The following is a 20,425-nucleotide window of genomic DNA, read 5'->3' on the forward strand; positions in this document are numbered from 1 at the left end:
GCAGTAAAATATTGCAACAGACTGTAAATGTTCGCCTTGGACACACTGGGGAGTGTCCATGTGGAACTGGAAAATTGCCCGAGAAGCTGACTAATAGAGCTGCTTCCATGCAGAGGTGCTCCGGAGCTTGGAACACATCCCAAATCAGATGTATGGAGATCCCCAGGCTGCGTTTTGCAATTCAAATAATCCGGCACTTTCTCCAGCAGCCTCTTAGGCCCCCCTATGGTGGGGTTCTTTGAATGTTCACACATAAATGGGGGACTTGGTTCTCTGGAGCGTGAAGCTGAAGTACGTTTTGCTGAAAGAGGATCGCTGGGGCATATTGGAGAGCTGTGCTTGGTGGTAAACAGACTTTGAAAAAAAAATCCCAACGTGAGTAGCTTTTGAGCCTTCTGATCACAGATGGAGTTAAAGACTACAGCTTAGAGTTGCTCAGGGGCTCTGCAAGTCTGTTCATATTATTTAAAAGAGCCATCAGCTGTTCATTAAGTGTCAGGAAATTTTGTGTTGGGAGTGTCATGGAAAGATTAGAAGGGTATATAGCAGATCCTTGATTACCTGTGGCCAAGCCATTATGCCCCAGGTTAATTCTTTTTACATGATTTCTTCTTTCCCTGGCCTTGAAAAGGGGTCCCAGGTAACTGTCTTTACTTCCCAGGTGTATCTGCCACTACAAAGGTCTGAGGAGTCACCCATGTCTATAACATCAGCAGTCAGCTTCCCCTCTTGAGACATCTCTGTTCAAAATTCAGTCTTAGAAACAGCTCATGATGCAACTCCTCAGGAAAGCAAATGAGAAATGGCTGCCTCTTTGGATTAACATTCTGTACTTTACCTGTGACACATAAGTAATCCTGTTAGTCTGTGGAACAAGAGACCCCCTGTGTTGACTCTAAGCTCCTTGAGGACAGAGTCCATGTATTTGTCCTTCCTGCGTCTTCCCAGATTGGGCTTGGCCTCCTAGCAATGTCACTGACTGTCATCTTTGGGGATTCTCTTGTCCTATTCACTCCATTTCTCCTACCTGTTGTGCTGCAGCACATACCACAGTGCCTGTCTCCCCAACTGGACTCAGGGGGGTCAGGCATTTCATTTCTGTGTCCCCAGTGCCAAGTGCAGCAGGCACTCAGCACGTGCTGAAAGAGATGAATGAGTGGAAGGCACTCGATAAAGGTTAGTTGAGTTGAATTGACTAGAGCAGGCACACCCTCTAGCTATCGATGGGGTGGGATTTAGTGCAGGTGATGTAATGTAACTTGACAGGGTAGTTAAATATTGACAGGCAGGAGGAAGCATACTGGCACTGTTCAGAGAGAGGAAAGGCAGGTCTGACCGTGGCTGTCAGATCAGAAAGCGGAGGCTGTAAGGGGCCAAACTGAGTGGGTGCAGTGGTCCTGATGACCTTGCAAGGTCATTCGCTGGTCCACTTGCCTTCTGCTTCAGTGGAGGTAAGATTGGAGCCTGGCTGGGACAATAGTGGGTGGTGATGTGAGTAAATGCAGACTGAGCCTGTGGCTTGGAGATGGCTGGCATCCCAGGCGCTCTGCTGGCTGCCCATTCATATTAGCTGGAGCTGGTCCTCATTGAGGGGAAGGAGCATGAGCTCTATTTGAACCTGTGTCCCCTCTCCCCGCCTTTCCAGACTCCCAGATGATTTGTGCTTAATTTAGCCCCTTAAGGCGATTGGGGTTGGATTCTGGTGCATGTGTTCTGAATGCTTACTTGAGGAATTTGTCATATGATTCATTTGTAAGTACTCTTTGATGCTAACGATTAGGGACATGCATAGCAATATAATTAGGATGGCGCGAACATGTTCAGTGCTACCTGGATGCGGCTTTATATATGCAGGGGTGGGGTGGGGAGGGAGAGGTACATTAGGCAGTGTTTTTAGCTCTAATATTGAATGACGGAACACGCTGAGGTGAGTTCAAGGAGAATATTGCCATCAGACAGCAGAGAAATGATTTAGACAGGTCTGCATTTACAAAAGGACACATGTCACCTTGAGGGAAAAAAAGGCCCCATTTGACTTTTGAAAGACTGTTTAATCACCTGACATGTCTCAGGTTAGCTTTTAAGAAAAGAAAACTAGTGTCTTACTCAAAATTACATAGCCCCATGCAAAAATAAGAAATAGACAAGGCAAGTAGTCTCAAGTTCCTTTACTAGGATTTAGAGAAGGAGAAAATGATGGGTGAGCAACATGGGTTCAAATCTCAGCTTAGCAAGTAACTAAGTTAAGGCAGCCTGAGAGCCTCTATTTCTTCATCTGTGAATTGGGCAGATTAAAACCTACTGTCAGGTTGCCATAAGGCTTGAATAAAATTATATATATAACATATATGACACACTGTAACCTGCCTGACCAGACCAGATCTCTCCACTTTAATTGTTCCCTTTTTTTTTCCAATTTCAAAAGGCTTATTATGTAAATAACATTTATTGGGCTATAGTTCACAAAGCATAATACCAAGTTATTTAAAGTGTACTTTTCAGTAGTTTTTAGGATATTCATATAGTTGTGCAACCATCACCACAGTCAATTTTGGAACATTTTCATCATCACAAAAAGAAACCTCATACGTATTGGCGGTCATTCCCCATTTCCTTTCAGTGTCTCAGTCCTGAACAACACTGATCTGCTTCCTGTCTCTATAGATGTTGCCTATTCTGGATATTTTATATAAATGGAATTGTACAATATGCTACTTTTTGTGACTGTCTTCTCACTGTAATATTTTCAAGGGTCATGCATGCTATAGTACATATCAATGCTCCATATTTTAAAATTATCAAATAATATCCTACTGCATGCATACAAAACATTTTATTTATCCATTTATTAGCTGATGGAAATTTAGGTTGTTTCTACTTTTGGACTACTATGAATAATACTACTATAATATTCACATACAGGTTTTTATGTGGACAAATGTGTCTGTCTTATTTTTTTAAATATATTTCTTGATTGATTTAAGAGACAAAGGGAGAGGGAGAGAGAGCTAGAAACATCCATGATAAGAGAGAATCATTGATCAGCTGCCTCCTGCACGGCCCCTAGTGGGGATCAAGCCCGTGACGCGGGCACATACCCTTGGCCAGAATCAAACCTAGGACCCTTCAGTCCGCAGGCCGACACTCTATCCACTAAGCCAAACTGGGTAGGGCCTATCTTATATTTTTAATATAATTATAACACTAGATTCTTTCACCCCATCTTTCTGAGAAGTTGTAAGAAATCACATTAGAAAATGGGGGCGTCGCCGTAACGGGTTTGGCTCAGTGGATAGAGCATTGGCCTGCGGACTGAAGGGTCCCAGGTTCGATTCCGGTCAAGGGCATGTACCTTGGTTGCGGGCACATCCCCAATAGGGGGTGTGCAAGAGGCACCTGATCCATGTTTCTCTCTCTCTCTCTATCCCTCTTCCTTCCTCTCTGTAAAGAAAAATCAATAAAATATATTTAAAAAGAAAATGGGGTGTCTACTTTTTACCCCACAGAAATGGAAGACGATGACAAAATGGTCAGTGCTCTCCCTCAGAACATTGCGATACAGCAAGTGGGTCTTTGGTAACGTGTAAAGTCTTATGCAAAAGTAGATAAAATAAGCTGGCCTCCTGTACTAGCTTATGTGAATGTATGTATGTCTTTTTTATCCTTATCTAATGATATGTTTATTGATTTTAGAGAGAGAGGAAGGAGAGAGAGAGAGAGAGAGAGAGAGAGAGAGAGAGAGAGAGAGAAACATCGATGTGAGAACCATAAATCTGTTGCCTCCCACTTGTGCCCTGATAGGAGATCAAACCTGCAACCTTTTGGTGTACAGGTTGACACTCCAACCAACTGAGCCACCCACCTGGCCAGGGCAATTTGTGTGTCTTGATTTCCATACACATAATCACTGTAGGATCAACTGTGTCATCATGGGTGTAGACATTATGGTTTTTATTTGTTCTTTACAGAAATAATCATGAGTGATTTTACTGATTAGGAAAATAGAAGTAGCATATGGAAGGGAAGGAGATGCCAAGTCACATGTTCAAATGGCCCAGGAAAATGAGATAACTGAATTAAATGGATGGTTAGGTTAAGCAACTCTTTGAGCATGATGATTCATTCTAAGTCATCTATAGCCCGTTGTCATGGAGACATTAGGACATGATGATGACTATGGCAAACTAGAGATTATAGTCACGCACTTCTTAATGACAGGGATACATTCTGGGAAATGCATTTTAGGTAATTTTTTCTTTGTGTGAACATCATAGAGTACACTTACACAAACCTGTATGGTATAGCCTACAACACACCTAGGCTATATGGTATACTACCATCTTATATGCAATCCATCATTGACCAAAATGTCATTATGTGGTATATGACAGTACAGATCCAATCTAAAAGGGGCAGAAAATGTTTGGGCTCTAGCTGATTATGGCTGTGTAGGTACATGAGCTCATTTGACAATATCTTCTTTCAAGACAATTAATTTTAATTTTTTTGAAAATCTACTTTGTGGACCAAATGCAATAGGCCTGTGAACCACGTTTATCCTGCTGGAGATCTGCCTGTAACCTTTCAGGAGGAGTAAATCCTATTACCTGGTAACCACAACCTTTTAGGCCAGTTCCAGTGTTGTCCCATACAAATCACATTATTCTTGGTCCGTCCCTGTTTCTTGAACCCTCTGTTTTCTTTTTGGAAAAGAAGGGGGTTTGAAGAAATGTGCTCAGTTGGCCTTCTTGCCTCTGATGTCTGGAGTTGCATAAGGACCTCTGAGTTCGGGGTCTGGCTCTGACAGCAGCGGAATGGGAAGGCCTTGTGGAGAGAAGCCCAGCATTCCACTGATGAGGGCCTGGAGGGCAGCGGGTGCTCTAAACGACCCCCTCCACTTCTCTTGCAATGTGGATCTGCTTGTGACAAAATCTCTCTGCTTTGGGCTGAAACGGTCCTTTATTCTACCTTCATTTTGAAGGATGCTTTCTCTGTTGATGAATTCTAGGTGGACAAGTTTTCGTGTTTTCTTTCTTTCGTTGTGACTAAATATGTGCTCGGCCCGAACCCACTCTAGGGGTAAAAAATTCTGGCACTTTATGACTATGCTAAACATTTTCTTATTCATTTATTCAAAAGTTACCTATTACAGGTAGAAGGGCCATGGAGTTCTCTAGTTCTGATAGTTGAGGATTTTGTGGGGAAATATTTCCAGTTGTATTGCCCACACATTGCGGACCACAGCCCTGTAATGAGAGCGCTGTGTGTGGTGAGCTTGCCTTGCGCTGCTCAGGCCGGGCTGTGCCTGATATTGGGCAGCAGACCTGGGAGGGCAGGAGTGAAGCAGCAGCCCAGTTACCAGCTGGGGCTGTGCTGCTGAATTCTCTGTCTGTCTGTCTGATCCTCCCTTCCCTCACACACAGGGGGAATGAGAGTAATTCATTAAAACAGCACTAAGAGAGCCATGCATTTTTCTACTTGAGAGACGCCGTAAGGTCTGAACAGTCTAATTGAGACAGACTTGGGTTCAGTGTGCATTTCACTCCTTTGATAACGTGTCCCCCCGAGCGCTGCTGGGAGGTAGAGTAGAGCTGTTGTCCCAGTTGGACAGTTGAGGGCACGGAGGTTCAGTGCTGTTGGAAGTCTCAAGAGACCATTAGCAGCTCCCAGAAATCAGGAGCCCGTCACCCAAGATACTTGTCAGTCCCTTGGCCACAAAGACAATTCTCATCTCAGCAAATGAAGTATTTAAAGCAGGGATAAAAATGCCCTGCACGGCAGCTTCTAACACTGTCATCTGAGAAGATGTGAGCTGCAAGAGCAGTTGGTGAAGGCCAAACTCACACGTTGTCTGTATTTATGTCAGTGAAGTGGGCCTTCAGGTTTCTTCCTATCTGCCCCTGCATTCAGGCACATTTGTCTTTAAAACTCTTGACTGAAAAATCTTAGTTTTAAAGAAAGAATTGTTTTCCCCTATCACCAGTGTTACTGCTTAGCAGCCCTCATTGTTTGCTTTTTTCTTTTTCTTTTTTTATAAATTAACAAAATTTTCTCACTTTGTAGTGTACATCACTTTCTCCCACTCCTTTTCTTCTCACTCCAAATGTTGAGCAGCTGGCCACACTGACAACACAATAGCTCTCTACCGTTATCACCCAGAGCCACCCCACCTCCAGCCTTCCCTTCTCCAGGCAAAATAACACCAGGGCGCTTTAGCCTTTGCTTCCAGGTCCCATTTCACCATCTTTTGGTCTATACTGTGGTTCTCTCCTATCCCCCTCAGAGACCCAGCAGGACAATAGCTGCATCTTGTAAAAGTGCACTGAGGCCTCTCAAATGAGAGGTCACAAGCCTGGGGCTCTCAACCCAACCCCTGGGATTAGCGTTTTTCCCACACTGTGTGCTGCAGCCTCTGCTCTCAGCTGGAGGGAACACCTGTCACCATTCAGGCAGCCTGCAGGCTCCCGAGGTCAACCTGGGAAAGTGAGTCAGAGGCTGGATACATGCTGTGAGGTCTTTGGGAGTGTTGCGGGCTCACCTTGTGAGAGAGAAGTCCATGCCTTTCGGGAAAGGCAATGGGGGTTAATGGGAAATTGCCATTTGGGGTCGTCACAAATCATGAGATGCTGGGAGAGCTGACTCTTCTGGATCCGCTGGGGCTCTCTGAGCAAAGTGCCAACTGTCGGGAACCAATAATTGGAAAAACCAGATGAGCCAAATGGAAGAGAATGTGGTCTTCAAAAGAAGCAAAAACCAAAACAAAATACTATGTCTTTTTTTACTTTAATTTATAGTCTCTGCAGCAAAAAGATACTTTTATTATTCACACATAAGCATAAGAAAAAAGATGTTTTTCATTTTAAGCTATACTTTTCTTTCTTTTTTTAATCTTTATTGTTGAAAGTATTACATAGGTCCTCCTTTTCCCCCCATTAACCTCTCCCATTCCGCTCCCCACCCCCTCACCACCCCATTGCCTATGTCCATGGGCTATGCATATATGCATACAAGTTCATTGGTTGATCTCTTCCCACCCACCCTCCCCTGCATTTCCTCTGAGGTTCAACAGTTTGTTCATGCTTCTATGTCTCTGGGTCTATATTTAATCATCAGTTTATTTGGTTCATTAGATTCTGCATATGAGTGAGATAATGTGATACTTGTCTTTCTCTGACTGGCCTTACCATTTGCAACAGCATGGATTGACCTGGAGAGTATTAAGCTATAATTTTAAAGCAGGGCATCTGCAACCCTTTTCTGAAACTTGTATTTCTCACTCTAATTCTCAACAGTGCCCCACCCTTACTTAGATGCATATAAAACCAAATGTTTGGCAAGGAAAGGAGTTTTGCAAAACAAAATGATGCTGCACTTGGAGGCCTCTTTTTCTTAAACTTGAAAAGTTGCATGTTGCTTTAGAACAAGAGCCATTGCCAGGATAAACTTATTGGATCCAGGGTGTGTTTCTCACACTAAGCTTAGAATGGTGAGTCTGGGTTGACTCAAAATTCTACTGAGTGTTCAAAACAGAAAGTCAGCCTGTAAAAATCCTGTTCGATGTGGCTATTTCAGTATAATACCAAACTCACTTTTTTGGACAATGCCAAAGCAGATTACCTTCGATGGCAACTTGAATGTTAGCCCCTTTTGCCTTAGCGCCGGTTCAGCAGTGGAGGGACCCGCATCTTCCAGGCAGTCGGGGCATTCTCACGAAGCCTATGGTTTCCATTTGCTGGGATCCTTCTCATCAACACAGCACATAGCATAGCTTCTGTTCTCTTCTCAAGATGCCACTATCTCAGGAATCCTGAGGCTTTTTGCAAATGTGAAAAATGTTACAGAGAATGTTTCTTTCTCTGTTGTCTGGTAGGTGATTTCTGATAAACAAAGCCAAAAGTCATCTCAGTTGAGCCTGTGTGGGAAATTTCCCATGTCTTAGAATTTAGAAAACAGACCACATATGCTTGCTGGGAAAGGGTGACTAGAAGGACATTTCTACTAGTTTCTTCCTATGAAAGAAGGGGCCTCTTCTATCTTGTTCCCCAATGGACTCAGGGCCCCTAGCAAAGCCTGGCCCAGAGGAGCCTGTCCCGTAGGTACTTGTCTAGTGGGTAATAACATGCCACGTTACAAAGAGGTAGGGGAGACTTGAGGTTTATCAGAGTTAAACAGAAACCTGAAATCTCTCAGTCGCAGAGAGAACTGACACTAGTGACAAATAGAAATATTTTACTCAATGTGACTGTTGGTCTAACTCACTTATTCTAAACATCAAACCAAGTTGCTTGCAGCTTACAATTCACAATGATGTTTTACTTTTGCTCAGATAAACTTCTTTGGAAATCAAAACCATATTTGATCAATATCTAACCTATTTGATCAATATCTAGCTACTAGTATATCTATATACCTATTCAGAATAAATGCTTAATTTAAAAAATGGTAAGAGGAAACATTTTTGTTTTTTTCAAAAGCCTCAAAAAGAGAACCTTTGTATACAGAGAAAGGATGTGTACTTGCAAAAAATATTTGAATAAGAAATAAAAATACCATTTTGAGATGGAGCTCTATTTTGGGAATTAGAATTTATCTTAATTAAAGAAGCTGTGAATTATTTGCATGTTCTGCTGCCCAGTGGTCAATGGAACCCTGGTGACCAAACACACTTGTTCAAAGTGAGAGCCAAAGGCCCTTTGACCTTTGGTGCATTGTCTGAGGGAGTGATGGTCAGCTGGCTCCCACAGTGAGTGGGCCTGCAGCTGCTCTGCCATCTGGCTGTCACACAGACACAGCGGAAAACTTGGAGGGACTCATGGCCTCGCCAGATGCCTCATAGCAGGGTCCAGCTGATGCCCCGCACAGCTCAAACCAGTTCCATATTTCATAGAAAATGTCTTCGTTTGCATGTCACAGCCGACACTTTCCATCCAGTACAGTGAGCGCCTCACATTTATAGTTTAGTGTCCAAATGCTTGTGCTATGTCAGATCCACAGCCACTGGCAACAGCCAAATCACAGACTGTAGGTATATTGCAAGGACTTTCAGGTATACAATCTCTTTGGCTGTGTGTGACTTACTAGTCGAACAAATGGCAACATTAACGGCCCACTTCTGCCAGTATGAACTGAGGCAGCATCAGTGGGGACTCTAGGGTTGAATTAACCTTTATAACCAAACTGAATAAATTTGGGGACATAAGGACGAAGCAGCTTGGTCTGTGTTTACCCGTTTGGAAAATGGCTAAGCATAAAGGGAGCATACTGGGGGGTTAAAGTTCAGCACCAGGGAGGAATGAGAGAATCCTATCAGTGAATGCTTGACACAGTGGGCCACTTGAGGGACCATTAGCCGGGACCTACATCTGCCCCTGATTTTTAAATGCAATTGAACTCTCTTGATAAGTTCACTGATGTGTTAAAGAAAATGTAAAAATATCATGCTCTCTGCCTGTTGTTCGTGTGTGTGCTGTAATATTCCACCCCTAAGAGACTCCGGGGGAGATCTGGTTTTCGTAGCTAAAACTGTGAGAGCACATTCCTGTTAGAACGTGCGAACCAGGAAAAACTGCAGCCTCTGAGTGTGGTGTGTGTGGTGAGGAGATGGTGCTCCCAGGAGGGACCATATATTGAACACACTAAGGATTATATGAAGTTTCTTTTATTAAACACAAAGATGGACCTCAGTTTTTGAGTCAGTTGCATGCTTTTTTGGTGCAGCACGGAATGACCTCAATTCATCCTCCCTGTCTTTACCCCATTGGCTCTTTTGCCCTTTGCTGCTTAGTGGGGGCATTGCATTGCCTTTGGGGAAAATAATTCCACTTCAGCAATTTACCATGTGGAAACCAAAGAGGACATATTTCTTATGTGGAAAATGCTTTAACCTCAGAAAACTAAAGAGACTCAATGTAGAGCGACACTGTTGTCTTTGAATCATAGAGTGCACATATATGGAGAGTTCCAATTAAACCATGTGTCTAGATAGTTTCCGTTTTGGTAAATTGGTCCTTACCTAATTCCCATTTCATAAATAATTCCAAAGCATTTGTGACTTTAAGAACTTACTAGATTTTATATGGCTTCTGAGTTATGACAGAAATTGCTATAGCACGGCATTTAGTATGTCATTGATTTTTCTTGGAACCCACCCTAAGTGGTTCTGTGACTATAAAAGAATACTCTAATGATACCTATTATGTGCACAGCCCCAAGGGAACCAGGACAGTGAGGCATCTTTGTGTTCCCATTCATGCTGCAGTCTAAACTCCAAACTCAGATGACCGCCTGGATGGCCCAGCCTTTAACTCCATCACTCTGTGGTAGACTGGGCAAATCTAGTGTCCATTGGGACCAGACAAGTAACATAAATAAACAAAGCAGGCTTAGGGGAGAATGAGGCAAAGTGAAGACTTGAATACCTGTCTTGAGGAATCAAACAGTATTCTAATTACTCCTGATACCATTGTAATTAACTAGTTATTAATAACAAAAAAGGAGCAAAGGGAAGGCCAGGCATCATAGGTGTGTTCCCTGCAAAACATTAGGGTAAGGAGACTGGACAAGGGGAAGATAGATGCAGGCCCAGTGAAGTTGGGGTGACAGGGAAGGTGTTTCCGGTCAGTCACACCTGGGAACAGAAGTCTTTGGCCAGAATGGGGGTGGCCATTGCACGAGGAGGAGATTTGTGATACATAACCCCCTAAACAAAGACGTTTGCTCTCTTGGTTCTCATGTGACTCTGGGCTTGTGGGGCCCCTTTGCTCCTGCTTCCCTGTATTCGCCCACATGGCCTGCAGGCACTGGACTGATGGGTTGCAGCTAGCCTGATGATGAGCTAGGCCTGATGATGAAACTCTGGATTGACTTTGCTTTTAGCTTTATGAAACCCCTGCTATAATTCTTCCATGACTGGACTAAGGGAAATGGGACTTTGGAAACTCAGGGGTATAATTTCACAGAAATAAAGCTTTCTGTCATATTTTATCCTCCTGTGGGGGCCTCCGGAAGTGCTTCTTCCAGTGGTACCTCAAGAACCCCACTTCTACCAGTAACACTTTGATTGCTATTGTGGGAACATGGTTATTGTGAGAACATGTCGCCAGGTCTTCTAACTTTTCAAGAACAGCTGGAAAAGAGGATTTTTACATGAAATCTTGTGATTTATAAAGGTCAGCTCATTTTCTAAGACTTTTTGTTTTGAGATAATTATAGATTTGCGTGCAGTTGTGAGAAATAAGTCCAGAGAGAATGAGCCCAGCCACCCTGCTCCGTGTCCCCCTAATGGTAGCACCTCCTATAACCGCCGTGTGTCACAGCCGGGAAACTGACAACTCACTGAGCTTTTAAACTCTGTACTTAATCAAAGCCCGTTTGAGGGACAGAGCGAACCTGTCTTGCTACTTATGTTTACAGCCTCTGAATATTCCAGTCTTGCTAGATTCAGGGGACTAGCCCATGCATCGGGTCCCCATCACTGAATCTAGAAAAGCTGTCTAGAGACCCTATTAGAAGATAGATCTCTCCCAACCTTCCTTCCTAAATGCTTTTCTAGGCTTCTGTTGGGATGCCACGCCCTCCCTGCCTGGTAGTGTGTGCCCCGCTGAGCTGTGCTTCTACACTCCTACGCTTGCACCATCTGTCCCCACTGTGCATGTCCACAGGCTGGGCTCCGCTTCCACTTAAACTTGGTCAGCTCTGCCTGTGTCCTTCAGGCAGGCCCGTCCCTGCAGGCTCTGGCCTCAGACATGCCCTCTGGCCTCACAGGCGTCTCATATTTGTTTTCTTCAAATTCCTTTCCACCTCCTCCTTCTCTCTCTCCCCACTGAAGGCAAACACTTCAAGATGGTGGCTATTTAAAGTATTTATTTGTTTGTGCTGGAATTTTGAAATCTCAAATATTTATTTAAATAAAGTGAGTCATAATTTGGGGGTGATAGTTATGGGGTTGTTTTGTTTCTATAGTATCTATCATAAAAAGCCAGTTCTCTTCTGTAAATGGCTTTAAGATCTCTGTGATAGTGAAAAAATGTCAATAAGGTCTGAGATTCTTGGGGGTAGAAATATGATTTTAAACCTATTTTATAATAAGTGAAGGAAAAATAGTCTCTACTTTTATGCAGTTAACTGAGTTTTCTGATTGTTCTCAGTGACCTTGATACCTTTTCCAACCTTAGTGTAGGAATAATTCCCATGACTCAGTGTAGTCCTTCTTGCTCATCCTGGCGGAAGGAGGGAAACGGTGTTGCTGGAGAAGAAAGCATGCTAACTGGAACCCGGAACTTTCTCAGTGCCAAGGCCATGGTCAGAATAAGGGGTTCAGATCAGGAGGATGTGTCAGGGAAGGAAAGGGGGGCAGAGATTCGTGCCCACAGGAGCACATGGTGACCATTATGAACAATTACTACTTGACATATGGAGAAAACTGAACCTCAGAGAGGTTAAATCTGTGCTTTCAAACTGTGATATATGGGGGAGTAACAGTGATTATGAAAACCACACAGTGAATAGCATTTAACTTCTTGGGCCATGAATTTCATTGGTTTCAACTATACTCTTTGCTGAACGGGCTTGAACAGTTCAAGGGGGAAATTTCCCTATTACCTGTGCATTGATTATCTTTACTTTGATGCATATTCTAGCCCAATGGAGCCAACAAGCAGCAGTAAATATAATATCACGGCTATATATTCTGCCTCTTCTACTTTATACTTGACACAAAGAGGCAAATGAAGATGAAAACGAGGCATGGGAGTCATTACTATTGCTTCATGGACATTGTCACACATCAAAGCAACCTTGATCCTTGTTTTCCTGGACCCGTGATTGACTTTTATCATTGAAAACAAAAGGAGCTTCCTTCATTATAACATCTCTAGTACCATTTTTATTAGTCATGAGTCCTGTTGTTTAGGAACTAAATTATTTAGGGGCTGAAAATCTAGGACATTTATTAAATAAGCTCTTACCTTATTTTAGTTTTTATGTCCAAAGGTTTTTTGGTCATTTTGATAAAAGTCTATTTTTATCTGTTCTACACTTTGATCTTCCATAGCAAAGTTTCAGTAAATGGATTTATTATAGGTTTTCTCACAGACATGCATTTTTTTTTTTTTTTTTTTTTTACCCTTTTGGAGTCATGGACTTCTTTATGAATCTGATGAAAAATATAGAATTTTTCTAGAACAGTTCCCCCCCCCCCACACACACACACACATATGCACATGGGGCCTTGCTTTCCAGGCCTTTCACAGACCTCTCCCTCCATGGCTCCAGGCCAGGGTCCCAGACTGAGAACCCTGCCCAGTGCTGTAAGCTTCTCTACGACAAGGTCCGTGTCTTGTCTCAAGTTCCATCTTTGGTGTCTAGTTCACTGCCTGGCTGGGGTGATAATCAGTGTCAGAAAATGAATAATTTCTAAAGACGGATGGGGTAGGAAATGTGTCTGAGCATGTGTAGTCATTGGGACGCAGGTGTTGTGTTTGCGACAGCAGGTTAGGGAAGACATCACAGGTGTGAGGCGATACCCAGACCTGGGCTGGCTGCCCAGCAGGGGAATACGGAGCATTTCCTGTGTTTGACTTGTGGCCCTGAACCCTAGCTGTTCTGGCTTGGGCCATCAAAGCCGCCTTCTACTATATCTTCTTTTGCTTTCATGATTATTGCTATTGTTGTAACTTGAGGTGTCAATCCCTAAGCTGTTTTCCACAGTCAAAGTGCCGAGGCAGGGAAGGCCCTAACCCTGGGTAAGGAAGGCTGGATATTTCAGGGGTGGAACAGGGAGAGTAAGCTCCATATTATGATATCTGTAGTATTTCAAAATACTTTAGGTCAGTGCGATTTTAAGCATGGGCTTGCTGGCTTAAGGTTCCACCTCAGGAGTGGGCAGTCATCCTCCAGGGCAGCTGCTACAAGATTTCAACCAGCTATGTGCCCGTTAATATCTAAGGTTCTGAGAATGTCAGAGATTGTTTTTATTTGTGAAATTAGTGAATTGCTGATTAGCTTAATGAGTGTTAGAAATGGTCTCGTCGGTGATGTTCAGGGAATTAGCTATTTGGTGCAGATGGGTTAGTTGCATATAGATGTGGAGAATTCACCACTGAGGCAAGGCCTGTAGCTTGCTCCCCCAGAGGTGGCTCTGCAGTCTTCTGCCCAGGCCTTGTCGCAGGTCCAGCTGCCTGGTGCCTGCTGAAAGGGCAGCATCCTCCTTGGGGTGGGGGGGGTGCGACTGCCTCTGGGAACCTTCTGTGACAGGTGAGGCAGCTCCGCGAGGGCAGGGAGGGGGGCTTCCTGGAGCTTGCACAGCAGGTTCTGGGACGGTTTCCATGCCTGCTTGCTAATGCGTGTTTATTGAACGAATGTTCACATGTGGGTAGGAATATCTGACCTGAGGTTTGCTCTTATAAGTCAGAAGCAAGGTCACACTGCTTCAGTGTATGTCATTATCCACCAAAAGAAACCTCCGTGTTTTGTGTGCCAAATTGGCCAAGGATGGTGCACGGTGCTATGGAGAATTTGCTTCCCAGAGAGATTCCATATATTACCTTCTACTATGGTAGCAGCCCAGAAAAAAATGCAGTGGCTGCAGTGCCAGCATGTATTGCTCAGTCTGGCTCTCTGGGTCGGCTGTGGCTTGACCCCAGGCTGCAGGGTGGGGTTGGGTCTGCTCTCCATCCCAGAGTCCAGACTCAAGTAGCAGCCGAACCTGCTGTTCAAGGGCACGTTGTTCTCAATGTTGACTCAGAAGCACAAGAGGGGCAGACAGAGAGGCTCTGCTTGGAACTGTCACGTGTGGCCTCTTCAGGTTTCAGTGGTTAATGTCAGTTCCATGGCAAATCCCAGTCCGTGGAGGTGGGAGGTGCTTTATGCATCCCCACCAGCAGGAATGAGGAGAGAATGAGAGACACACCTCCACTCAGCAGTGGGAAGAAAATAGAAAATATACTAGAAGGCCAGAGCTATGCCTTGCTATTCAATGGGCTGCACAGCTCTAGGCAAACCACTTAAGATTTCAGTTTCCTTGGATTTTTCACTGATAAAATGGGTCCTATAGACTAGCTCAGGAAGTCTGTGACCCCAAAGAGAGGTATGATGTGCCTATGGGTTACCTTTGGCTGGGGTCCCTCCCATTAGGGTGCCTAAGGGTTATGAAACTGTTCCCAGGGTCTAATGCTGGCTGATCTTGAGCCCTTAATACGTCCCCTTCTCAAATGTGAACTGTAAAATCAGTGTCACTTGTGTATGTGCACAGGCTTGTTTTTATTTACAGTCCAACCCCAGACTTTTTCTCCATTGCTGTACGAGTTGAAGTTTAGGACATGTTAGTTACAATGGGTTCTGTGCCCTGCACCATCAGGGACAGCACTGATTTCTGTCTTTGCTTAGGAGTCACAGTGAGACTCAGATTTCAAGACAGCTGGCTCGGGAGCTTGAGGGATGCTCATTCATGACACTGGACTCAGCTTGAGCAGTGGAGGGCCCAGTCACCTCCCTGCACAGTGAAGGGGGCACAGGAAATGTGGTTCATCGCCTCCCCTCACCCATATTCCCCACCCCTCCTAGCCCCAGCCCTACCCCATGGCAGCTTCCTTCCCAGGCTTGCTAAATTGTTTTGAATGCTTTGGTAAATGGATTATTCTTAAATGGAAGTCTGGGCAAATCTGGTTTGGACTGGAAACCACTCAAGGGTTTAAAAGAAGCAGATGGGGAGGGACTAGAACCCCTTTGTTTTCTCTGTTTTCCTGGTGCGCAGACAAGCCTAAAGGAAAACAACACTTATCCTGAGAGCAAACACTTGTTTTCTAAGAAAACTTGAAAATCAACACAGATCAACACCTGAACAATAGAATCTCCTTCCTTGCATGTGAAGGCGAAATGCCTGGAGCCCTCATTTCATCTTGACTACCAGGCAGATAAGCATTCCTTGTGGCTGGGCTCAGCCTCCTGTGCTCTCAGACCCTTCTGTGAAAGGTCACCTCTTGGGCAAAACAGGCATGGCTAGAGTCAAGTAGGAACTCCTGGCAAAGAAATGCTGTTTCCCATCTGAGGAATGTTTCCTAAGTCCTCTTCATGTTGGACCTGAGAAGCTCAGGACTTGTGAGAAAGGTTGGATTCATACAAACAATGCCAAGGCCTGAAGCCTGCTCCACCCTCCATGGAGAGGAGTTTGGGTGTGAGAAGAACAATGCAAAGGCCCTGCAAGGCAGGGCCAGGTGCAGCGATGTGGACTTTACTTCTTTGCTTTGAGGTTAAGGAGCTGAACTGGTCTGGGTCTTTGTCTCCCAAATGAGGCAATGCAGTCAGTGTCTGCCCAGGTCCCTGAGTGAAGTGAGTTTACTCAGTAGAAAGCCATATCTGCATTCCTACCACAAATGGATTCCTGACTTTGATCTTTTATTAACTTAATTAATCATTAAACTTGTTTTCATTAAATTCTCTTTCCTAACAGTTTTTCAGTTTCCTCTCTCTTTCCCCTCCCTCCCTTTCTTCTTTCCATTTTTATTGAGTTGTTTTTTTTTTAAAACATATTTGTAACATACCCAGAGGGCATGAGGCAAGCCCAACTTGGAGCAACACTGGGAAATGAGGAGGTTGGGTTTTAAGCCCTCCCACCTCCCTTCCTTTCCTCCTGTGTTTATTCTGTGGCCCTTCTCATCTTCAGGGTCCAGGCCCTTCATGCTGAATTCCACTTTTCCAAAGTGACTCTTTGGAAAGAGTCACCCACTTCTGCATACCTTTTCTCCAGAAGCTCTCCCCAAGACTCATCAAATTATTCCTTTTTTGTGTGTATTGTTAACATAAAAACATTCAAACCCGTAAAGAATTTTTGTGAGTTTATTTGAGCCAAACTGTCAACAATTGCCGGGAAGCAGAACCTCAATCAATTGAGATAATGCTCTGGAGAATGGCAGGTTACTTCTGTTTTTATACATTTGCAATCAAAGGAAGGGATGTAGGTGGGTTACATGAAATCCATTGGTGATACACTAGAGTGGCGGGAGAAAGCAAAGCAGGGGAAACCCATGGGATTGGATAAAAAGTAAAATGATAGACGCATACTTAGGTGGGTGCAGAAACAATTAACATGAAAACAATGAAGGAATTTGTGGTATCTGTCCTGGTGCCCAGCACATTAAGTTGTGCCCCTAGGGGTCCAGAAAAAAGGAAGTTGTAAGTTACCCAGACATTTCAAGTGGATTTTATTATAGATGCAAAAAGACAGATAGGCTCAGTTAAGGTAAAGGTTGACCTTGTCAGTGAAGATACCGCCTAGGATGTGACTACCCACCATCACTGCTTTTAGTTCAAGTTTAGATAGCAGGATTCCACCAAGAGGCCCAGTAATGCTCACCGATCCCGCTTAACCCACTAGAGCCGTAGTCGGCAATCTGTGGCTTGCAAGCCACATGCGGCTCTTTGGCCCCTTGAGTGTGGCTCTTCCTAAGCCTTAGGAGTACCCTAATTAAGTTAATAACAATGTACCTACCTCTATAGTTTACGTTTAAAAAATTTGGCTCTGAAAGGAATTTCAGTCGTTGTACTGTTGATATTTGGCTCTGTTGACTAATGAGTTTGCTGACCACTGCTTTAAGTCTCTGAGTTAGCAAGACCACCATGCAGGCCTTCCCTAAGCTTATCAGGTTAGCATGTGGCCCCTTTCTTCCACAGTGTGCAAATCAACTTAATTAAATGAGTAGAATGAAGGAAAATTGTCTCCATTCATCTGGGAGATAACAGAATAACAATCTATATCCATACTAAGGTAAAACTGCCTAAAATGCCCTCTCCTCTCAACAGTTCGGTCCCGCTTCTGATTTGAGATGCTGCTATTGATTTATCCATGACATGTGTGGTTAAATACAATCCCAACGTGATGGAAAGGATGATGGCTGGAGCTTTGTAGAGGTAGCCTTTCAAAAGGAGTGAATCTTCTAATTAGGGATTTTATAGACCTGTTCATTATTCCCCTGAAGATTGGATACCATCAAAGCATGGCCTATGTTATCTATTTTGATAAGAAAGGACATCGTATGAAAACAATTGCCATTGATTACTTTACTAATGCAACAAATATGTGTGATCACCTACTCTGTTGGTTTCTTTTGTAGATACTAAGGATACAGGGTTAAAGAAGAGAGACAAGGCTCTGCTGGAAGGGGAGACAGCAGAAACCTAGCAACACCTGGAAGAGGTGGATGCTAGGAAGGAAAGTAAGCAGAGGGATAGGATGGAGCTGGGCCAGGAGGAAACTGGTGATTTGTGTGGAGAGGCCAGTGAAGACCCACAGGACAATAAAGACAATGAATATACTACTACAATAAAGAGCCAGGCCTCCACAAATTTGGGGGAGTTACAATCCAGGCAGAGGGAACAGCAAGGACCAAGGCCCTGCGGTAGGAATGAGCATGGCATGCTGAGAAACAGAGGTGAGGGGAGCTCCCATATAACAAACAAGGATATTTGTAGGAGATGAAGTAAGAAATGTAGGCAGGGTCCTGTAGGTCATGCTAGAGCGTTTGAATCTAAGTTGTAGCTGAAGTAGGAAACCTGAAGATTGGGGGTGATCTTTTACTCAGATAATTTGCATAATCTGATTCATTAAATGCTGGTGTAGAGTTGACAGAAGAGGGACAAACTGAAAGTCAGGTCTATTATCTAGGAGTAAAACTAATGGCCGAAAAGAGAGAGGCAAGAGTTCATCTGCTACTAATATCCTATCTAATAAAAGAGAAACATGGTAATTGGCATACGACCGATACCCTTTTCATTGGCTAATCAGTGAGATATGCAAATTAACTGTCAGCCAAGATGGCGGCAGGCAGCCAGGCAGCTTGAAACTAACATGAGGCTTGGTTGCCTCAGTGACGGAGGAAACCAACGTTCCCCGCCTGCCGCTGCCTCTGAGCTGGCAGTTTAAGAAACTCTGTAACAAATATGCCCAACTTCAGCCAGCAGATTCGCAACATTGTAAGCAAAGGCCAGAAACCTACTTTCAGCCAGAGGCCTAAGAGCTGGAGCCAAGCCTCAAGGTAAAGCTGGCCCAGAATTAAAAAAAAAAAAAAAAAAAAAAAAAGGAAAAAAGGAGCGTTTGGGAGTTCAGTCACCCCCAGCCTGAAAACAGCCCTCAGCCCATCACCCAGACTGGCCAGGCACCCCAGTGGGGACCCCCACCCTGATCCAGAACACCCTTCAGGGCAAACCAGCTGGCACCCACCCATGCACCAGGCCTCTACCCTATATAGTAAAAGGGTAATATGCCTCCCAGAACCGGGATCAGCGGAGCCGTGAGGCCTCCCAGCACTGGAATCAGCATGACAGGGGGCAGCACCCAAACCCCCTGATCGCCCTGCGGCTCTGTGTGTGACAGGGGGCGGGGCCACAACCTCCCTATCCACCCTGCTTTGTGCCTGATAGGGGGGAGCTCCCCCCACCACCCCACGGGCCCTGCTCTGTGTGTGACGGGGTAGAGCCATAACCTCCCCATCAGCCCTGCCCTGAGTGTGAGAGTGGCGGCGCCCCAACCCCCTGATCCGCCCTGCTTTGTGGGTGATAGAGGGCAGCACCCCAACCCCCTGATGGGCCCTGCTCTGTGCGTGACAGGGTACAGAGCCCCAACCCCCCTGATGGGCCCTGCTCTGTGTGTGACAGGGGGTTGCTCCACAACCTCCCCATCGACCCTGCCTTGAGTGTGACAGGGGGCGGCGCCCCAACTCCCCAATCAGCCCTGCTCTGAGCCCGACCAGGGGCTGCACCTAGGGATTGGGCCTGCCCTCTGCCACCCGGGAGCAGGCCTAAGCCAGCAGGTCGTTATCTCCCGAGGGGTCCCAGACTGCTAGAGGGCACAGGCCAGGCTGAGGGACCCCCCCTCCCCCCCCGAGTGCACAAATTTTTGTGCACCGGGCCTCTAGTCATTTAATAAAAAAGATCTATTCACATCCCAAAATGAAAGGAAAAAGTCATTTGCAGAAAAGAAATGAATGACAAACTTCCCCTGACATAACATAAGCATCTGTGGTGTAGATTTTATGCTCTTAAAATGAAAATGATAACAACATTTTATTTCCTAAGATTGCTTTGCAGGTTATGGTGCTTTCCATATACGTTGCTCAGTTTGGGGCTCTATGTCAATTGCTCAGTAGGACAGGGAGCTCGAATGCTTATTTCCTCCCAGACATGGTCAAAAAGTAGTTTCAGTTAAGTATGTAGACAACTGGAAGCCGAACTCAATTCATTCACTTCAGAATATTTGCGGGAAAGTGAGGACAACTGAGGTAAGCTGTGGTAGCTGACCCTGGAGAAAGCAAGCTGCAGGCCACCTGGGTGCAGAGCAAGCCCCAGAGGCCATGGCCCTGAGCATCACAGGGCAGTCCCCAGGAGCAGGCCTGACTGAGTCACTCACCTCGTCACACACCCTGCCTGGCCCGGC

General features: G+C 44.8%; 1 protein-coding gene across 8 annotated transcripts in view; it reads left to right on the forward strand.

Moving 5' to 3' along the window:
- NCKAP5 (NCK associated protein 5) overlaps positions 1 to 20,425 on the forward strand; it is a 941,160-nt gene that overhangs the window by 197,743 nt on the left and 722,992 nt on the right. Inside the window, exon 1 of one of the 8 annotated variants that reach the window (XM_059704627.1) lies at positions 1,208 to 1,451. The exons of the other annotated variants lie outside the window; for them this stretch is intronic. Coding sequence (XP_059560610.1) covers positions 1,401 to 1,451 — 51 coding nt within the window. The 5' untranslated portion in view covers positions 1,208 to 1,400. Of the gene's footprint in view, positions 1 to 1,207; positions 1,452 to 20,425 lie in introns of those variants that run through there. 8 annotated transcript variants of the gene reach the window in all.

Source organism: Myotis daubentonii, chromosome 7 (assembly GCF_963259705.1).
Source record: "Myotis daubentonii chromosome 7, mMyoDau2.1, whole genome shotgun sequence".
NCBI classification, from domain to species: domain Eukaryota; kingdom Metazoa; phylum Chordata; class Mammalia; order Chiroptera; family Vespertilionidae; genus Myotis; species Myotis daubentonii.